The sequence below is a fragment of the Mucor velutinosus genome, assembly GCF_035048745.1.
Source record: "Mucor velutinosus strain NIH1002 chromosome Unknown tig00001569, whole genome shotgun sequence".
Classification (NCBI taxonomy): domain Eukaryota; kingdom Fungi; phylum Mucoromycota; class Mucoromycetes; order Mucorales; family Mucoraceae; genus Mucor; species Mucor velutinosus.
Window position 1 is genome coordinate 937,358 of NW_027041921.1, and position 19,843 is coordinate 957,200.

At 42.3% G+C, this 19,843-nt stretch overlaps 7 protein-coding genes across 7 annotated transcripts; 4 read left to right on the top strand and 3 right to left on the bottom strand.

Annotated features, from left to right (window-relative positions):
* Positions 1 to 644: 644 nt before the first annotated feature.
* Positions 645 to 2,814, top strand: PAB1_3 (Protein phosphatase PP2A regulatory subunit B; the record flags this gene model as incomplete). Its single annotated transcript, XM_064831662.1, has 2 exons — positions 645 to 895; positions 951 to 2,814. 2 exons carry the CDS (start codon positions 645 to 647, stop codon positions 2,812 to 2,814), a joined length of 2,115 nt encoding a protein of 704 aa, XP_064677942.1.
* Positions 2,815 to 2,946: 132 nt separating this feature from the next.
* On the bottom strand, positions 2,947 to 4,369 carry toa2 (Transcription initiation factor IIA subunit 2; the record flags this gene model as incomplete). Its single annotated transcript, XM_064831663.1, has 5 exons — positions 2,947 to 3,272; positions 3,331 to 3,813; positions 3,875 to 3,991; positions 4,050 to 4,208; positions 4,270 to 4,369. The coding sequence occupies 5 exons, from the start codon at positions 4,367 to 4,369 to the stop codon at positions 2,947 to 2,949; spliced, it is 1,185 nt and encodes a 394-aa protein (XP_064677943.1).
* A 271-nt stretch (positions 4,370 to 4,640) lies between these two features.
* On the bottom strand, positions 4,641 to 6,439 carry ATC70_012493 (uncharacterized protein; the record flags this gene model as incomplete). The annotated part of the gene is made up of 3 exons (XM_064831664.1): positions 4,641 to 5,616; positions 5,671 to 5,743; positions 5,803 to 6,439. The coding sequence occupies 3 exons, from the start codon at positions 6,437 to 6,439 to the stop codon at positions 4,641 to 4,643; spliced, it is 1,686 nt and encodes a 561-aa protein (XP_064677944.1).
* Positions 6,440 to 7,690: 1,251 nt separating this feature from the next.
* On the top strand, positions 7,691 to 9,193 carry ATC70_012494 (E3 ubiquitin-protein ligase; the record flags this gene model as incomplete). The annotated part of the gene is made up of 1 exon (XM_064831665.1): positions 7,691 to 9,193. The coding sequence occupies one exon, from the start codon at positions 7,691 to 7,693 to the stop codon at positions 9,191 to 9,193; it is 1,503 nt and encodes a 500-aa protein (XP_064677945.1).
* Positions 9,194 to 9,668: 475 nt separating this feature from the next.
* On the top strand, positions 9,669 to 13,073 carry CSN12 (COP9 signalosome (CSN) subunit; the record flags this gene model as incomplete). Its single annotated transcript, XM_064831666.1, has 1 exon — positions 9,669 to 13,073. One exon carries the CDS (start codon positions 9,669 to 9,671, stop codon positions 13,071 to 13,073), a length of 3,405 nt encoding a protein of 1,134 aa, XP_064677946.1.
* Positions 13,074 to 15,262: 2,189 nt separating this feature from the next.
* Positions 15,263 to 17,639, top strand: CLP1 (Cleavage polyadenylation factor subunit clp1; the record flags this gene model as incomplete). The annotated part of the gene is made up of 6 exons (XM_064831667.1): positions 15,263 to 15,641; positions 15,708 to 16,171; positions 16,223 to 16,478; positions 16,533 to 17,224; positions 17,283 to 17,394; positions 17,446 to 17,639. 6 exons carry the CDS (start codon positions 15,263 to 15,265, stop codon positions 17,637 to 17,639), a joined length of 2,097 nt encoding a protein of 698 aa, XP_064677947.1.
* A 308-nt stretch (positions 17,640 to 17,947) lies between these two features.
* ADE2 (phosphoribosylaminoimidazole carboxylase ade2) lies at positions 17,948 to 18,986 on the bottom strand (the record flags this gene model as incomplete). Its single annotated transcript, XM_064831668.1, has 4 exons — positions 17,948 to 18,187; positions 18,252 to 18,363; positions 18,429 to 18,682; positions 18,747 to 18,986. The coding sequence occupies 4 exons, from the start codon at positions 18,984 to 18,986 to the stop codon at positions 17,948 to 17,950; spliced, it is 846 nt and encodes a 281-aa protein (XP_064677948.1).
* Positions 18,987 to 19,843: the final 857 nt, after the last annotated feature.

Genomic DNA, 19,843 nt, shown 5'->3' on the forward strand with positions numbered 1-19,843 from the left:
ATGATCTGACGACCATGGAATTGGTCAAATGAAGCTCAAACGAGTTGATAGGCTTCGTGTTGTAGTTTATCTTCACTAGAATCGCATTTGCCGATTTTTTACACTATTCTAATATATAGCTCATGTTGCTGTATTGCTTGAAATAAATCTCAACTGATTCAGAAAAGCTTTTTCATAGCAAACAACCCAAGGTTTCTCGGGTTGAATAATACTTTTGTGATCATTATACAGCACTCATCCCTGTAGCATAGTGCTCAAATGTCAATTGGATGTTGCGCATACGACGAATCGTTCATCAGAGAAGCTCAGAGAAAGAATGCGTCCAAGGCATCCGACTCTGCTTGAAGGCATCTGAGATTACGCAGGAAATTTCATAGGGAGCCCTGAATGCCATCAAGCAGGGGAATCAACTACACATTTGATCGAGTTTTCTGTTAATGGTAATTATCTCCGATGTTGATCATCTACGAAGGCTCTCTTGTACCCACGACAGAGAAAGATGTCGCCTACCATATTTGGAGACTTTTACACTGATGGATAATCTAATCTTCTTTTTTTCTTGACTTTTATAAACCTATTTTAGCGCTTACATTCTAATAAAGCAACTCTATTTCTCTTACTTGTTACTCCCCACTCTTATAGCAATGTTTTTGTCAATTTCCCGAGCTAATTTGTGTAGAGCAACATCTACCAACACAAGCAGACTAATCCCAAGTGTCCTGTATCGTCGGACTTATGCTACAGATACAACAGACACCCAAAACTTGATCGAAAAGATTGTTCAAAAGTACGCATTGGATTTGCCTGAAGGATACAAGGTCAAGAGTGGCGACTATGTGACAATTAGACCTCATCATGTACTGACTCACGACAATACGGGTGCCGTTATTCCCAAGTAAGTGCGCGTGCCAGATTGCGATTGATTTTGGTTATTAAATTGACCAAATCAGGTTCAAATCCATTGGAGCTACCAAGATCCATGATCCCAAGCAGCCTGTCTATGCCTTGGATCATGATGTGCAAAACAAATCAGAAAAGAATTTGGTCAAGTATGCCAATATTGAAGCGTGGGGCAAGGAGCAAGGCGTCGATTTCTACCCTGCTGGTCGTGGTATTGGCCATCAAGTCATGATTGAAGAAGGCTACGCTTTTCCCAACACATTAACTGTAGCATCAGACTCTCACTCCAACATGTATGGCGGTATTGGTGCTCTCGGTACTCCTATTGTTCGTACTGATGCTGCTGCTATTTGGGCAACAGGCCGCACTTGGTGGCAAATCCCTCCCGTTGTCAAAGTGGAACTTCAAGGTAAATTACCTGCTGGTGTTACAGGTAAAGATGTGATCATTACCTTGTGTGGCCTCTTCAACAAGGATCAAGTGTTGAACACTGCAATTGAATTTCACGGTGAGGAGGCTTTGAAAGGATTGTCTGTTGAGGATCGTTTAGCTATTGCAAATATGACAACTGAATGGGGCGCTTTGGCTGGTGTGTTCCCTGTCGATCAAGCTACCATTGATTTCCTTCGCAAGCGTCAAAGACGCATTGATCTGACTCGTTTCGAAAACAAAAACTTGCCCAAACTCAAGCAAGGCGAGAATTTTATTCATCCTCGTATCAACGATGAGACCATTCAATCGTTGATTGACAACCCTGTCAAGCCATCTCCCAATGCCACTTATGCCAAGACGCTTACACTGGACCTCTCTACTCTATCTCCTCATGTTTCTGGCCCCAATTCAGTCAAGGTGGCCACTGCATTAGCTGACCTCGAAGCCCAGGATATCAAAATTAACAAGGCTTACTTGGTTTCATGCGTCAATTCCCGTGCAAGTGATCTCAAGCAAGCTGCTGATGTTTTGAGGGGTAAAAAGATCAAGGAGGGTGTTGAATTCTATGTTGCTGCTGCTAGTTCAGAGGTTCAAAAGGAAGCAGAGGAGGCTGGTGATTGGCAAGCATTAGTAGATGCCGGTGCCAAGGTTTTGCCTGCTGGCTGTGGTCCATGTGTAGGTTTGGGTACTGGTCTTTTGAAGGATGGCGAAATTGGCATCTCTGCCACCAACCGTAACTTTAAGGGTCGCATGGGATCTCCCAGTGCTCTTGCTTACTTGGCGTCTCCCGCTATTGTTGCTGCATCTGCTCTCTCTGGCCGTATTTCTGGTCCTGCCTCATTCAGTGCAACACAAACACCTTCTTTCAGTATCAGAACAGATGCCCCTAAAGCCTCCCCAGATGAAGAAGCTGCCACTGCTGAAGTCCTTCCCAACTTTCCCTCTGTGATCAAGGGTGAAATCTTATTCTGCCCTGCTGATAACTTGAACACTGACGGAATCTATCCTGGCAAATATACCTACAATGATGATATGACCACCGATGATATGAAGAAGGTTGTCATGGAGAACTATGATCCCAATTTTGTCAACGTTGTGCAAAGCGGTGATGTTCTTGTGGGTGGCTTTAACTTTGGTACTGGTTCCTCTCGTGAACAAGCTGCCACAGCCATCAAATCCAGAGATATTCAAATCATGGTTGCTGGATCCTACTCTGACATCTTCAAACGTAACTCTGTCAACAATGCCTTGTTACTGATTGAATCCCCTGAGCTTGTGAATGACCTGAAGGCTGAAGTTGGTACTGCTGATCTCACAAAGCGTACTGGTTGGAATATTGATATTCATGTTGCTGAGGGCAAAGTTGTTGTTCGTAAAGACAATGGTCAAGAAAAGTTGTATAAAGTCGGTGCTCTTGGAAAGAGTGTCCAGGAAATTTGGTTAGCTAACGGCCTTGAAGGCTGGGTTAAAGAAAGATTGTAAAATAATAGACATGCTTAATAAATAAAGTGATATATCCTCATCATTAAATAGCAAGTAGTAAACAGACAGTGTGTATGGCAAAATGCCAAAACTGTACTGACCAATTTATTTAATTGATTACCATGACACTACCTAAAGTGTCTTTCCCATCTCTACTTTCTTTTTATATGCCTTTTCAGCCCTGTAGACTACTCTGTCAATCAATCCAGCCACAGTATAGACACCACCGATGATGGCCAATACACCCGTCAGTAAGCTGCTGAATGACTTGCGAGTCTCCTTGTAACTGATCTGCATTGGTGAGATCTCCAACATGAAAAAGACACCCGGCAGTCCCCCTTTGGCACCCTCCACATCATTTTGAGTTACTGAGTATTGGTTTGTGAATGTTGGAATACTAGTAATGGGAAGCAGCTTTGTGGATACAATCTTGACAAAATATTGGAATATAGAACGCCCTGAATAAGATTCAAATTAGTGTCTAGTCTCTTGCTCGGTAGAGGATTAATTGCGTACCTTCGCCAGCTGACTTGGAGACGCCAGCCAACGCATTTGTCACGGCCAAAATGTCCTCAGTTTCATCCCTTGAATCAGGGCCAAACTTCAACTTATGAATTGTGTGCGATAAATCAAATTTGTGGCCGTCAGGAGCACCCGTATTGAATTCTTTGAGATCGTGCACATGCATTGTGTTGGTTTGGAAAGCATCTCCCGGAGCAATGTGGAAATTACCCCTGACCTTGTTCACCATCAAGTGTCCATGAATATTGCAACCTTCGTTGGATTGCTTTTCAAATCGCTCTAACCAGCCTTCACGGATACACTGATCAATTTCCTTGACATTGACCATACCCCAGCCCATTTTGACATAGGCCTCACGTACTTCTTGACATGTATTACAACAGCCATCCTCACGCAGAGCATTTGCACCATAGCAGCTTCCACATTCTTTTGCTGGCTCCAATGCTTTTGATGCGCCCGCTGTGCTGTCTCCCAACTCTGTTTTCGGTGCAATTCATATCAGGATCTTCTGTTTTTGTTATTGCTGAATGGCACTTACTGACTGACTCTCCCAAGTCCACTGGCACGCCAGACAAATCAAGTCTGACCTTCGTTACATCTTGAGAGTAACCTGGCGAGTGTTCTCCGTAATCATCCATGATATCCACATTAAGCACTATATGACAGTAGGTGTGTTATTTACAACAATCGATTTGTTTCCTCAAGATAGTTACTGTGGCATGGCATGTTGGGAAATGTAATGTTAAAGTTGATGGGCATCTTTTCCTTTCTGCTCTTGTCGACAACAAGACTTGGCTTCCAATGTGGGGTGGTATATGCGATTATCTCAGAGCACACAAGTGTAATGATGATCAATGTGCTGATAATGGTGACTGAACAGAGAGTGTGTGTTTGTCAATAACAATGTCTTTAAGGTTTAACAAATGAAATTACCTGAAGCACCAGCCGTGGTCTTTACGCGAAAATCATCCAAGGTTTTAGCGTAGCCATCGAATTGCCGGAGGCCCCCAAATACAGACCCTTTCTTTGCCATATTATCAAGAGAGTTTTAACAAGAAGGATGAAAGAGAACTTATTTAATTACCACTTGAAGCCGAGGATGTCGAGATTGAACGACCAATCACGTGGTGCAATTTGTGGCAGAAATCCTGTGGACTCTGTAGCACTCACCTTGATTGCATTGTCCTGAAGTTTCATTTAATTGATTGAGGCCTTTAAATGAAAGCTTGTAAAATAGGTTTATTTGTGGAATATGTACAAAATAGCGTTCTGATGTCTATGAAGAGCCTGGGAAATCATCATCTTTATAAAGAGCTGGACAGAGTTGCCATGTACTCTTCAATGAGCTTGGTTTTAGGATGGGGTTTGCCAAACACTATATTACGAACTGCGAGAGCACGCAAAAATGCAGTGCGAGCTTCCTTAAGCCACTTCTTTTCCAATATAGAACTACGTCCTTTACTTTCATTTGCCATGGAGGAGCATAATTCACCTAAATTCTGCCAGAAATCAGAGATCTCAGATGTATTTGCTGGTAGCAAGCCCTCACTGGCATATTGTTCCATCATGGCAAGGATCGACTTGTTCACCTCAATGGCGCCCTTCAAATCACCATTGTGTCGCTTGCAATTCATCAATGGAATAAGCGAGTTAAGTCGAAAAGCGTTCAATGCGTGTAAGTCGCCTCCACGGTTTTTGTCACATTTGGTGATTTGCTCTAACTTTTCTGCTCCTCGTCTATAGTTGCGTTCTTGGCGAATAGCGCTCATACCTAGCATGTAAGATTTATTGGCGTTTTCCAAAGGTTTTCGCACTTGATCACACGATGCTTCCGATCCACACTTGCCGCATTTGAAACTACCTTGCTCCAGGTACAAATTGCGGTTTCCCTTTGATAAATGTTCGACTGATGTAGCCGGAATAATATATACATCCTCTTTACACTTTATGCAGACAACACCTTGAAGGAAGCGGTCGATTGATTTCTCCAAGGGACTAGTACAACGCTTGCATTTGCACCAGAAGTGCTTTGACTGCAAGAGCTCTTGTCTTCGTTCATCACGGTCTGAATACAGGTCGATATAACTCACTACCAGCTCTTCATCCTTGTTGACAGGTCGGATTGTTCTGAATGCTAGTTGTCCGTTGGATAGTCCAACAAATGCTGTGTTGGGGTTACAGCCATGATTGAAGAACAAAGCTCCCAGCGGAAACAACCCCAAAGCGACATCTGTGTTTCGTGAGTGGTTGTCGCCCAAACCATGTGCATTTGAGTTGATTCTAGCAAGACGTTAATATAGCCGCACACACAGTAAATAGAGCAGAATTTGTTACCTGCAAGCAAGCGTCACCATCTCATCCACAGGCATTTGAATCTTATCAGGCATTTCCATGACCAGGCGCTGAGCTACAAGATGTGAACAATCAGTAAATATAGCTCGTCTAGTATATTCGATAGCAACTCACAAGCCTCAGTAAGCACCTTGATGAAAGCTGGCTCTGCATTGTCTCTATGGCTGATCAGATCTTCTACGCACCAGTAAGGCGTAGGTCGAGTAGCAACGTCCTCTGTGCTATCCTGGTCTTGTGTACCAAGATATTTACGAGCCATCAGGATTGTCATTAAACGAAGCAAGTCAGCATCCACATCAGTAGCACGTCCAATGGCCTCTGTTTGCGCAACAGGCGCACAGATTAAAACATGTAAATCGTTGTCCTTTTCCAAGCAATCCTGAGAGCAATAAAAAGCCTTTTTGCAATCAGAGCACATCATCTTTTGCTTCAAATCAGACAAGCAAACATGACATTGCTGGTCGATATACTCGGATCGAACAACAAAAGCGGTCGCTTGCTCTTGACACAATGTAATGCCTTCTTCCAAACCAACTTCAGCAACTGCATGTCGACCTTTTGCCTTGGTATTGTTCAATTTCACTGGGTACGAGGCAAGTGCTTCTTGATAGAACGATGGAAGAGGAGTGACAGCAACGGTCTTCTTCTTGCTGGATTTTTTCTTCTTTTTTTTGCTGTCAATGTTGCAGTTTTGATCGAATTTTTCGCCCAAATCAACGGGATCCAGCTCTGCTGCTACTGCATCAACCATGATGAGATGTAAGATGTCAAGAAAAGTTTTCCAAGATGGGTTTTATAGAAGGAAGCAAGGGATATAGCACATCCACTGTGACTGTGACACATTCGATGTAAAGTATTCTTGTGCTGTTTCATGTCGCTTTCATCAGGAAGTTGTGTGGGCAGCTTTAGTAATTCCAAATATGGTGTCAAGCATTTCAAATGGCAATCTGACATGCTTATTTCAAAGGATATTAGATGCACCGAAAAGTGATGCTTACCGTTGAAAACAGCTGGAAAGTGCTCTTGAAAACCTCTAGTATACTGATGCTAGCCGATTGATTTCGCTACGCTCAAGGACATTTCAAATCAGAATTACTAAAAAAAAACTTGGTATACCAAGTAGATTTTAAACAGTTAATTAGTAACAAAAATAAAGAGTATATCAAATCCATGAGGGAGAAGGTATCCTCCGCACCCTCTCTTTGCTTATATACTGATATCAAACGGAAGCTATCAGATGTGAAAAAGAGTTCAAGATTTATGCAGCAATTATACACTACATTCTCCGTTCGTGCCACGTTTTTTAGTAGTAGAATTACTGGCAGATCAATCTCGCTACGCTCGACATCGGCGTCGCCCTGTGAGCTCTCGCCAAAGACATTTTAAATCAGATATTACTACATTTTGGTATATCAAGTAGATTTTAAATAACCAATTATTATTTAGTAAAAAGAAAGGTTATATCAGGGCCAGCAGGAGGAAGAACGGAGGCATCTCCCTCAGCATCCTTTTTGCTTACACTGATATCAAACAAGGCCTATTACTGGGAAAATGCGAAACAAAATTCACATTTTATACAACATTTGTACATCGTAATCGCCATGTTCTGATAATAGAATTGTCACATCATTCGCTGCTGCTGATGCTCTCAATAAGATGGTGACATAAACTGGTCATAAGTAAATACAGGACTTGTGTAAAATCTACAGCGGCTTTTTTGAGATATTATCATTGCAAAAGATGCAATCATAAGGCAAAGCTCCCCGAGAACGTATTTGCGCTAAGCAATTGTCCTTTCAACCCCATTTTCCCCATTTAATCAGCATCGTAATCATCATTGTCATCATCAGAAAGGCATCTGGGCCAGCCAGCAGCAGTGCCGCCGCCAAAATTGATTCAAACTCAGTTTATTTTTTTCTGCTCAAGATTGGACAGATGATGTCTTTTTTCGACTTTGTTAATCTATTTTATCAATCTATTTTACTTTGTCATCCCTTTTCGCATGTCAGACACTAGTCAAGTACATCAACGTTCCTCGCAAGCTGACACTGCGGCTCCACTGTTGTGGACTCATGTGGTTAACTCACGCCGCAAAGGGAACAACAGACAACAACAATCCATCGTCTCTTTCAATCCCACTATCGTCAAACGACCTGTAACGGAAGCAGAGGCCTCGCAACAGGCCATCAATGGGGATACTTCGCCACCTCCTCAGGCGGTTATCCGTCCATTCCTCAAAGGCGTGGAACAGGATTCCGTCTTCATCGATCTGACACCTATCAAGGATCGCAATCTCTTGAACAAGGCTCTTCTTCAATTCAACGAAGCCTCTAATGCTGAAGACATGTATGAAGAATTTCTTGGATACCGGAAACAACCTCGACACTACCTCAACCATGCCTTCTTGGAAACCATGTGGCTGCCCAACAGCGAAGGTCGTAAGACTCTCATTGAAGAAGGTATCACTCTAGAGGATGGCACCTTTGTGAAAGGGTTTGCCTCGTACCATGCTGATGCTACGATTGTGAAACTGACCCTGGAGAATCTTCCTTTCTTGCCGGCCCTTCAGTTGAAGGAGGAAATGGCTGCCCGACTTTCTGCGTTCGGGGATGTCTTGGATCACGGCATCTCGAGAACTGATGGGATCTATCAAGGAGAAGGTTATGCTACACTTAATCTAACGGTTCCTTCCAGCCCTGGTTATGAATGTCAAGAGTTACATCCCGTTGGGAAATCTTGCCCTGGTCATCGCCATTTGGAGAAACTCAGTCGTGTCATTGTCTGGGATTTGACAGCTTCGGATCAAAGAAAAGTTTTACTCCAATGGGATCAAATGCCGGCTTTCTGTCGTAATTGTCAGAGCTCTGAACACTGTCGGGCTGATTGTCCTGACTACAAGAAGTGGGTCCGCTGCCATCATTGCAATGAAACTGGACATGTGGTGAAGAACTGCAGTCGCAATGACAGCCCAAACAAGGTCCGTGCGGTGGAAAACACTCCTGCCAAACCCCGAAAGGGCTCTCAGGTGGCCAAAGAGGGTAAAAAGGGTACTCAGGGTGGCTCCAAAGTAACTCCTGGTGGTGCTCCAGTTGGAAACAAAGGTAATGCCCAAGGAAAAGGCCAGGATGTTGCATCTGGTGGTTCCCAAGGTGATTCCGATAATCGAACTACTGCTACCCAGCAAGGTAGCACTCAAGGTGACGCTGATAGTCAAACAGGTGCTAGAAAGCAGGTAGTTGATAGAGATGTTCAAATGGATGATCTTCCAAAACTCCAAGTTAAAGAAGTCGATGGGAAAGGGGCTTCCAATGATATTATCATGTACGACTCTTCTACCCATTCTGCTAATGAACGAGAGGAGCGCCCTGAACGCCCTGCGAAGAAGATCGGTAAATTTAATGGCGCGGATGATGTTAGTTCTGCCAAACAACAAGCTGCATCTAATGAAGTAGAGACTGGACATCAACTCGGCTTGACAGGCCCTCCTTCACCTCCCCAACATTAATATGATTAATCAGCAAAATACAGTGAAAATAGCCACCCTCAATTGCCGTGGCCTAAAAAAAACAGATAACACCAAAAAAAGACAACAATTTATTAGATATCTTCGAACATTAGGATATGACATCTTAGTGCTTCAAGAAACACATGCAACAGACAACACATTTATAGACATACTCAACACTCAATTTACTTGCAAGTCGAGTCTTTGGACTCAACATTGCGGCATCATTTCCCTCAACACTCATTACTCACTCAAACACATCTCAGAAGGCATTGATGGGGGTCGATTTATCTTGGCTTCCCTTCATCTTACTCGAGACCTGGAAAATTCACCCAATTCACCACCAATAGCAACAATACTTAATATTTACGGTCGTGCGTCCGCTCACACCGACCGATCAGCGTTCTATTCAGAACTCATTGGCACACAAATTGTCAAAGAAACTATTACTACTACAACAAACACCGTCTTTATCATGGGAGACTTCAACTACCAGTACAAGGATCGTCGAGTCGATGGCACCCTCACCAGTGCACCAGTAGAATGGACCGATCTACTCGATGATTACTTTATTGACGTTTTTGGGGAAGACAAACACAACACATGGCATAGTGGAAGCAATTCAGGGATTCTGGATTACATCTTTTGTAGTTCAAACGCCCATCATCTAGTCACTAGCACCAACCAGCAGTATCTGTCTCCTGCCTGGACCGACCATGAACTCTTGGGATTCTCTTTTCGATATCAAGATGCGAATGGCCGTGGCCCTGGTAACTGGAAGGCAAATCCGTTCTTGGCTTGCAACAAAACATTTAGGAAGGCATTGGCAGAATTCCTCATTGATAGTGAGGCGCGTCTGGCAGAAATCAAGCGTTTCTCCACTCCCCAACAACAATGGGATTGGATCAAAGCCGAAGTAAAGATGTTTATCAAACAGTATCAAATGGAGGATTTGAACTGGCGGAAACAACAGCTACACCGACTGCTATCAAAGAGAAACAAGATGATGCGGCATAAGAAGACAAGAGGCTTGGTGTTTCAAGGCTTGGACACGGTTAATCAACAGATTCAATCTCTCCAGCACTCTCTTGCAGAAATAGAGATCTTGAAGGCAGGAAAATTTTGGCGGGAACATGGTGAGAAATCTCCAGGCTTCCTGAAGCGCTCTGTGGTGTCTCGAGAAAATCGTCGTTCAATTGTGGAACTCAGGAACCCTACAACTGGCGATCTATGTCAAGATCAACCTAGCATCTCCAACATTGCTACCAACTTTTACACCTCACTGTTCACACCGGAGGCTCTGGATTCAACCTCCCTCAGTGTTATAATTCGCAACATCCCAGGTCATTTGAAGCTCAACAGCGAGCAGCAGGAATCATTGATGATGCCGATTGATGTGGAGGAACTCTTGACCGATAGCAAGCAGACTCGTCGTTTGAGTAGTCCTGGACCTGATGGATTACCTTATGAAATCCTGTACTTGGTAATGAAATTTCCACCGTTCCATGATCTCATCCAATTAGTCTACAATGAAGCTTTAAAGAAGGGTAAGTTCCCGCCATCTTGGAACGAATCCGTCATGTGTCTGCTTTACAAGAAAGGCGATCCAGCTGAAATGAAGAACTACCGTCCTCTGTCTCTGGCTAATTCAGACTACAAGCTCTTCACTCGCAATATCAACCGTCGAATCATGGAAGTCTCTTCCAACTTGATCAGCCGACATCAGCTTGGGTTTATTCCTGGTCGATTCATTGCTGAAAATGGAATGATCTGCCAGCTCCTAATGGAAGATGCTCAACGGAAATGGTCCATCGCTGAACAACAGGAAAATGATCCTTCCTTTAACACTTTGGATTATGACATCGGTCTTCTTCTGGATCAAGAAAAGGCATACGATCGGGTGAACTTGGAATATTTGAGGAAGGTATTGGGGAAATTTGGGCTTCCTCGCCCTATTATCAAGTGTATCTCCAAGTTGATGGGTGACAACCTCATACGTATCAACATCAATGGCCATCTGTCAACTGAAGTGGCGAAACTTCGAGGCTTGAAGCAGGGGGATCCTCTCTCTCCTGTACTGTACAACTTGGCATTTGAACCTTTTCTGCTTGCAATCCTGCATGATCGCCAATTTCAAGGCTACTTGATGGGTACTGCACGAACAAAACTCCTGTGCTATGCTGATGACGCTTTGGTGTTTATCCATGACTCCAATGATTTGACTCGGTTACAGCTCCATATGGCTCGTTACTGTGCTGCCTCCAACGCCAAGTTCAATAATGCCAAGGTGGAAGCCTTTTCAGTGTCTGGTCGGGATACATGGGATATGTGGGATGGTCCATTATCACAAATGGGTATCACACATCTCCATTCTGTTGAGGACGATGAACCGTTGACCTATCTGGGATTTCCTCTCGTCCAAAGTAGGATTCAGCGAGTTCACTTTATGGGTGCTTTGGTAACAAAGATCAAAACTGCCATCCAGATTCATTCTGGTCGCTCCCTGTCGGTCGTTGGAAAGGCTACAGTGCTGAACTCTCTTTTGCTCTCCAAGCTATGGTACATCCTGCGTGTTACGCCTTTGACTCAAGCTGACTTCAAGCAGCTGCGTTCTCTGGCTATTCAGTTCTTGAGAAGAAACATCTTCCCCGTCATCCCTTGGAAGGTGTGGACTCTACCAAAGGACAAAGGTGGTCTCGGTGTTGTAGACATCCAAATACAAGCTTCAGCTTTGTATTTTCGTTGGCTCCACCCATTACTGGTTCAAGATCAAGATGTCATAGATTCCCATCCTGTGTCGTACCTCTTAAGCTACCACATTCGCAATGTTAATGGTTACCCCCACCATCAAATCCTGCTGCTATTTCCCTCTGCTCGTCGTACTAAGGGGTTGAAAAAGCAACGCACGGGAACTGTCGATATGTTATATCGTACAGTTGACTATCTTCCTAAGTTGTTTGATGCGGCACCGATCAATTCTGCAACTGCCATGGCTCTTCCATTACAGGCGGCTTTCTATGTTCCTCCATCCTCCTCACTGGTTGTTCCTCTTAAAGTCAAAGAGATGATGGTTTCTGATGTATTTCAGTACGATGCCCGGCTTAACTTTGTACATTGGAGAGACACTCGTGACCCTTCCCTCCTCAGGTGGAAGAGAGCTCCTTCAACAGTGTTCAGAGGCCTCGCATCTGGCACTCTTAAATTCCAGCCCTACTTCCTCCCAGTGTGTAATCCAGCCCCTGTAGTAGATCCTGGAGTCTCTTTTGCGCCGCTGGTGGATCAATTTTGTCTGCACGATGGCCAATCTCTTAGAAACGCTCAGGCTTCCGCCAAAACATTTCGTCTGTCTGTACTGTCGTCGGTGGAACAGCCCTTGGTCTTGCAAAATGTCTCTGCTGCTAATTGGAAATTCTTTTGGTCCCTGTCTCTTACCTACATTCAACGTAATGTGATATACCGATTCATCGCAGGCTGTATCCCTTCTAGAAGCAGATTACACTACATGATGCCTGCATTTTTCGAGTCCCACAATTGTCCTGTCTGCTTGTCTCCCAATGAAACTGCCAGCCACCTGCTCTTTGACTGTCCATCCAAAGAAAAGGTATGGCAAGGCGTCATTTTTGAGTTCCTATGGCCCACCACGTCCATCACTGACATCAAAGAGGCTCTTCTGTCCCTGGACTTTTCAGATATCTGGTACTCCCAAGTCAAAGGCATCCATCCATACAGAATCCTACTCATCACCCTGTCTCAAATATGGCTAGCCCATATGCGCTTTGTTTTTGACGGCACTATCTTTGTCCCTGAGGCGATTCTGGTACATATCCACTCCACTGTCCGACAGACAGTGGATGAAGATCAAATCCATTCCCTCTTGTAATTTAGATAGTTAGATAGTTCCTTTTGTTAGTTTAGTTTAGTTTCCATTTATATTTATATTTTTTTCATTTCTCAATTGCACCCGCCTCTTCACTCTGACCTATTACTCTTAGTGTACGCGGCTCAATCAATAAACACAATTTAAAAAAAAAAAAAAAATCTATTTTATGACGTTCGACTATATAAACTGTGATGCTCATCCTACACTTCCTAATACATTTTTGGAGTACTTTTCAAGGCGCTTCCAATGGTGATAACTGTAATAAGTATTTTGACTGAAATTATTGAGCAATTTAAAAAATTTTGAAATGAGGTTTTTAGCGAAAATAGCCATATTTTGCATATGAAAGCCTTATAAAAGTGGTTTCAAAGGTTGCTTTGGATCGAAAGAAACATTTTGATTCAATATATACCATAGTAAAAGTCTTCATTTTCAAGGTGAAAATTGCGATTGTTTGATTTTCGTCAAAAAGCATGAGGTATCGCTCATGCTTTTTAATCGATTTTTGGCCATGTTTTTTTGATCCCCAAAAAGTTGAGCAATAGTGGCAATAAGTAACTGCTAGATGAGAGCAATTGTTTGATGCTGTTCTGACCATCTAAAACGGCCTTGAACGTAAGAAAACGCAGCTCAAATGCACACGGATTTTGCTGTATCAGGGATACTAAGGACTAAAAAGGGGAAATAACAGTATGCTGCTTGCCTGTATATGAAGTAGCTACGTTTGTATGGATGTAGAGCATCACATAAGAATCAGATCCACAGATAACATAAAGGGTTTTCATGTGTAAGTGGAGGGTCAAAATGAAAGTAGTAGCAGTATTTTGATAAGATACGCAAGGGCAATCGGTAGCGCGAGCTGCCGCTGCACAGGTTGGTTCTCACCGAAGCGAAGCGAAGTTAGAGAGCCATCCAAAGCATAAAGACCTGTATGTATTAGAGATAGAGATGATATTTTTATATAGCTAAGCTCCACAAAATGTCTGCAGTGTCAATACCATTCAAATGTCAAGCAATGTAAATTCTGTTCAATCTCCGTATTCTGTTTCTGTTGATATATGATGCCACTGTGAAATTTGTCATCAGTGTTACAGAAATGAAGACTGTGACACATGGAAGCTACTTCCAGTTCATTTGAATATATCACTGGACGATATTTCTCTCTATCAGCATAACATACCATCACAGAAATTGGATCCAATGTTTGACTCTCATGCTACCATGTTACATTTCAAAGGGTGTATGTCGAAATCCCAAGCGTTCACTGAGTTAAATGTATCTTTGTTCATGCAAATGTGGAATCAACTCCGGCCATATGCATTCAATCTGTTTATATGCATTGCACCAAACGTTGATATTTAGTGTATCTTGAATCAAAGCATTGTGTCTCATCAAGTAGAACAGACATGGGTCAGGTTGTCAGCACACAACAAATGATCAATATTTGGCATTATGAAAATCTTAATCAACATTTCCGTCCAAGATGTTGGCATTGTAGTGCCTTTCTCCTTTGGCGCTGCCCTTAGATATGCTGCAGTGGATATTAACAGATCACAAAGGTAGGTATCCAAGTCTTTTCCATACGTCAATGCTTTTAGAATTAGGTAGCAAGAGTTACTTGACTAAAGTGGAAGAAACATAGAAAAGCAAATAATAAAACTTATTAAGTTAGGGTTGTAGATGATACATAAAGCAGCCTAAAGAAGACGTGGATGTTAAGAGCGATTAAACCTTTTAATGTCACTCTTGTACTTCTTCAAACTTCCCCCTCCCCAATCTTTAAAAGCTTCATGCTTGACGTTCCTCGTGCTAGAAGAACAAACCAAAAAAACTAAAGTTATTGAAGCTGACTCAATCTTAAATGACGATGAGAGACATTTTGCTTTATCAAGGATTGGCCTCGAATAGTTCAAAATTCATCAAATCTAAACGACCCCTGTGTATATTCTGATAACAAAGCAATTTCCGCGTCTATATCGTCATGAGCTTTACGTGCTTTAACAAAGTGCTTGCTTTGGAGCAATTGTAGTGACATTTATATGATGTTGTAAGACAAGAGAGTATTGGCGTGAGGTGACGTACCACACCACTTTTGGCTGTTTCAAATGGAAGAAAAAATGTAAAACGCATGCAAATGACCTTTCTTTCGTCTTTTTCCTGGGAAATTACATACGCATATTAACATCGATATGGCTTCTATCACACCAACATATAACGCTGCATTCCCATCCTTACATCAAACAGGCCTCATCTCCCAGCGAAGAGCAAGTGCTCATCATCATCCAACAACGCCTCCATTTATACAACGTTCCATAGCACCTCCAAAGTTTCCCAGCTATCTTAAACAGACGCTCTACGCAAAATTGGCCTTGGAGCAATATAAATTCTATCAACAAAAGCATGAAATCAAGCCTCTACCAAACAATGCAAGTAAAAAGTCGACCACAACTTGTTTGGAAGAAGAGCAGCTGGAAGAGATGGATTTACGCTTACCCACTTTATGGAATTCGAGAGATAAATCTAAGAATATAGAAATTGGAACTAATGGTATAGATTTAGCATATATCGGTAAGTGGCTGTTGTGTTGGTTAGTGTTCGTTTGCATTAATTAAGCAAATTATTTATGGTAAAAAGGACCTGGGAAGCAGGAAACTCATGCGGCACTAGCGCGATCAAATTTCCCAATGCGACCTCAATGTGGCATATTTTACTACGAAATGAAAGTGATATCAAAGGGAGACGATGGATATATTGGCATTGGATTTTGCGCTGCTTCGAACAAGGTGGAAAGACTGCCAGGCTGGGATCCTGATTCTTGGGGATATCATGGGGATGACGGCCACTCGTTTGCTGGCTCTGGTACAGGTAAAAACTATGGGCCTTGCTTTACTACGGGCGACGTTGTCGGATGCGGTGTCAATTTCGCAGACAACACTGCCTTTTACACAAAGAACGGCAAATTTATTGGGATTGCATTTACAGACATGAATCTAAAGCAGCCTATTTTTCCTGCTGTTGGTTTGCGTACACCAGGCGAGCAAGTTACAGTGAATTTCGGCCATGAACCATTTGTATATGATATTGCGCAATATGTCAGTGTAAGTAGCATCAAAGTTGCAAAAGGTCATTTTGCTAACAAGACAATTTAGGACCAGCGAATCAAGTTTATTGATGAAATAACGCTGCAGAACAGCTCCAGACACAAAGAAGCAAACCGCAAAGAAGAGTCATATTCTAAGGAAGTGATGGACCAACTGATCCTATCCTATTTAGTCCATCATGGGTATACAGGAACAGCAAAGGCTGTTGTACAAAATGCAGGTCATGTTTCCGGCCAGGAGTTATTCTTGTCACCCAACAATGATATATCGAAAGCGGGTGAACAGGATATGGAAGAAAGACAGTGTAAGTTAGTTATTTGCACTTGCCATACCAAGAACTCACGTTCCCATTACACAGTGATTCGATCTGCAATTATACATGGACACATCGATCAAGCCATTACACTCATTAACAAGTACTTTCCTGGCGTGTTACAAGAAGAGGGTCGTGGTGAAGAACTGCAATTGTCATTGAAATGTGGAAAGTTCGTGGAAATGATGCGGGAATATTGCGAGTGCAGCAAAAGTCGACGTTTGCGGACAAATTCAGTAGATAGCAGAATATCAGCGGAAACGTCAGATCAGTTCTTGAATGCTAATGAAGATCGCACAACGAGATCCAACTCGGTCTCAGGACCTGTCATTGCTCACTCTTCTCATGCAAATCCAGTACCTCCACCTGGTAGACGTCTAAGCTATGCTGCCATTGCTGCCTCATTGTCACCTTCCAACAGCACAGAGGTCCCTCGCCAGCAAGACGATTCGATGGATGTGGATGATGAGATGGATCCCAATTCTAAAATGGATCGAGCTCCTGACAGTACCGCATCCAGTCATGGTAATGGCAATGCCTGGAGCAGGAGGCCAAGTATCACAGCCTCTAGTAGTAGCAATGCAGTGAACGGGGATTATCTTTCAGTACCAGTGAATGAAGAGAACAGTACAAGCAGCACTGAGGTAGCAGACTCTTTAAAGCTGGTGATGCAATATGGTCAAAAATTGCAAAACGAATATCAGAATGATACCCAAAAGACAAGATCCAAACTTGTGGTGAGTGTGGCATGCCGCTTTTCATGCCTCTGAATTGCATCTGATACCTCTGTTATAGGATATCTTTTCTCTGCTCGCTTACAATGATCCTTATTCTAGCCCAAAAGCTCACTTGCTAAAGATTTCAAGAAGAGACGCTCTAGCTACAGATGTAAATGCAGCTATATTAGGTAAACTATGCATCATGGCGGTAGTATTACATGTTACTCATGCATGATTAGCTTTTCAAAATCGACCAGAAATGCCAGCTATGGAACGCATCTACAGACAAATCATCCTCTGTAACAAGGAGCTTGCGTTTGAAGGTTCCGGTAAAGCTGCTCTTATAAATATCGATGATTATTGTGCCAATGATATCGAAAAATCCTCTGCTGACAGCAATTGCAGCTATAATGCAGAGTCAATGATCTCATAATCAGCCTCTTGGTTCTTTTGTGTGTTTTATATAATTCGAATAAAATTTCTCTGTATATTTTCGCATAACATCATGTTTAAATACACTTTTTTTTTTAGCGTTTGTCATTCTGCCGCCAGCAATAGTCAGCCTAATTCCATATCCAGCTATTATTCGTTTTCCAGAGATCTTGATCCAACATCTAGAAAATCTCGCATTACATGAACACAAACCCAAAAAACTTCTGCCAAGGTTGATTATTGATCTATTCTACATTTACATTTTTATTTTGGTTCGTTTTTCATAATGAAAAGGGTGTGTGAGTGCGATTATTTACTAGCAGTGGGGAATGGTGGTGGCATGGACTCCTTGGGGAAGAGCTTTTCACCGCGTAACTTAACAGCATCCTTGATCTTGACAAATTGATCATCGAATCCAGGAACAGAGCCCTTCACATACAGTAAATTCAACTCTGGGTCAACCTTGATCACCTTCAAACTTTGTACTGTAACACTTTCACCACCAAGACGACCAGCCATTTTCTTGCCCTTGAAAACTTTACTAGGCCACTATTATCATAATTTAATCACTTGTGATTCCAGTCAACTCAACACTAGTGCGTAGATACGTTACCTTACGTTGACCCGTTGAACCACCAGAACGATGTGTCAAAGAAACACCATGAGATGCGGGAAGACCCTTGAAATTCCAACGCTTCATAACACCAGCAAAACCTTTACCAATGCTAAAATGATCATTCAATTAACATCTATCAGCTTTGCATTAGCCTGTTGTTTGGCATCAACTTACGAGGGAGCTGTAACATCGACATATTGTCCAGTTACGAAATGTTCAGCTGTCAATTCTGTTCCAATGGGCAAAACAGCATCTTTGGTCACTCTAAATTCATACAACTTTTCACGAAGACCAACACCCAAAGATTTAAAGTGCTCAATCATGGGTTTTGGGACATTCTTCTCTTTTTTTGGTGAACATCCAACTTGTAAGGCAGTGTAGCCATGCTTCTCTTCAGTGCGAACGTCGGTTACTACAACATCTTCCAACTAATCAGAAGAAAAATCGTTAAAACTATGCACCGTAGATCATTTCGACATGTAAAGCATTTACCTGCAAGACAGTAACAGGCATACGGATACCAGATTCACTCCAAACAGAGGTCATTCCCTTCTTCTTGGCAATGACACCAGTACGAACTGAATCTGTGGTCCATTGAGCAGTTGCAGGGGTTGCTTGAGAAGTAAATGTGCTGGTGTGAAATGTGGCTGCAACAACTGAACGCATGGGGTTCATAGAACCGTTCATGGCCATGACGGCGAGTGAAGACTTTGAAAATAAGCTTAAAGCCATAGTTGTGATATGATGTTGAATGAGAAAAAGAAGCGCTTGTTCAAGTCTAAAGGTCTATCAAGTTTGTATGGGGTAGGGCACCCTACCAAATGTCATGTCAATTAGGCTGCCGACATGTTTCTTGGTGGTCACTACATGGTGGCTTGTTGTGATTTGAAGAATATGATCGCAATCTTACATGGAACATGGCACCTGAATTCATAGCAAATCATCAGACAAGCAAGAAAAGTTCAACCTATGATGCGACATCTTAACAGATACGACTGAAAGCCTACTTGTTTATTGCCATTTTGAATGATATTCAAGAAGGATCAGGTTTTTATTCTGGATGTCAAGGGATTTGATGTATTACAACTCAGTGCAAATTGGTTGTTGCTATCAATCAATTAACATGCAAATCAAAGTAGACGAAAAAACGAGATTCATAGTAACACAACTTGACACCTGGTTGCCATGACAATGAATTTCCGAGACGGATCAAATTAAGTTTTCATACTTAATTGCACATCTGCTTAATTGCTAATCATTCAATTAAATGTTTATTTATCTTCGTTTATAGAAAGAGCATAACACAGCAAATAAAAACATGCTATAATGACAAAAATAATAAAAGCTACCTCACAAACAACTCATTTAACCACTCCCCCCAAAAAAAAATGCAAATTTCATCCTCGTTTCCAGACATGGCAAACTACACAATAAAATGGCCCATCCAACAAGATTGAAAACGTGTTGATGTCCATGCCCACAAAACTCAGCCTGAAACAGACTGTTGTTTTCATCTGAAAAAGCGGTTTCCTTTCGAAATAATCTGTCCTCTTTTCTTTCCTCTTTCTTTTTCTGAATATTTTTTTTTC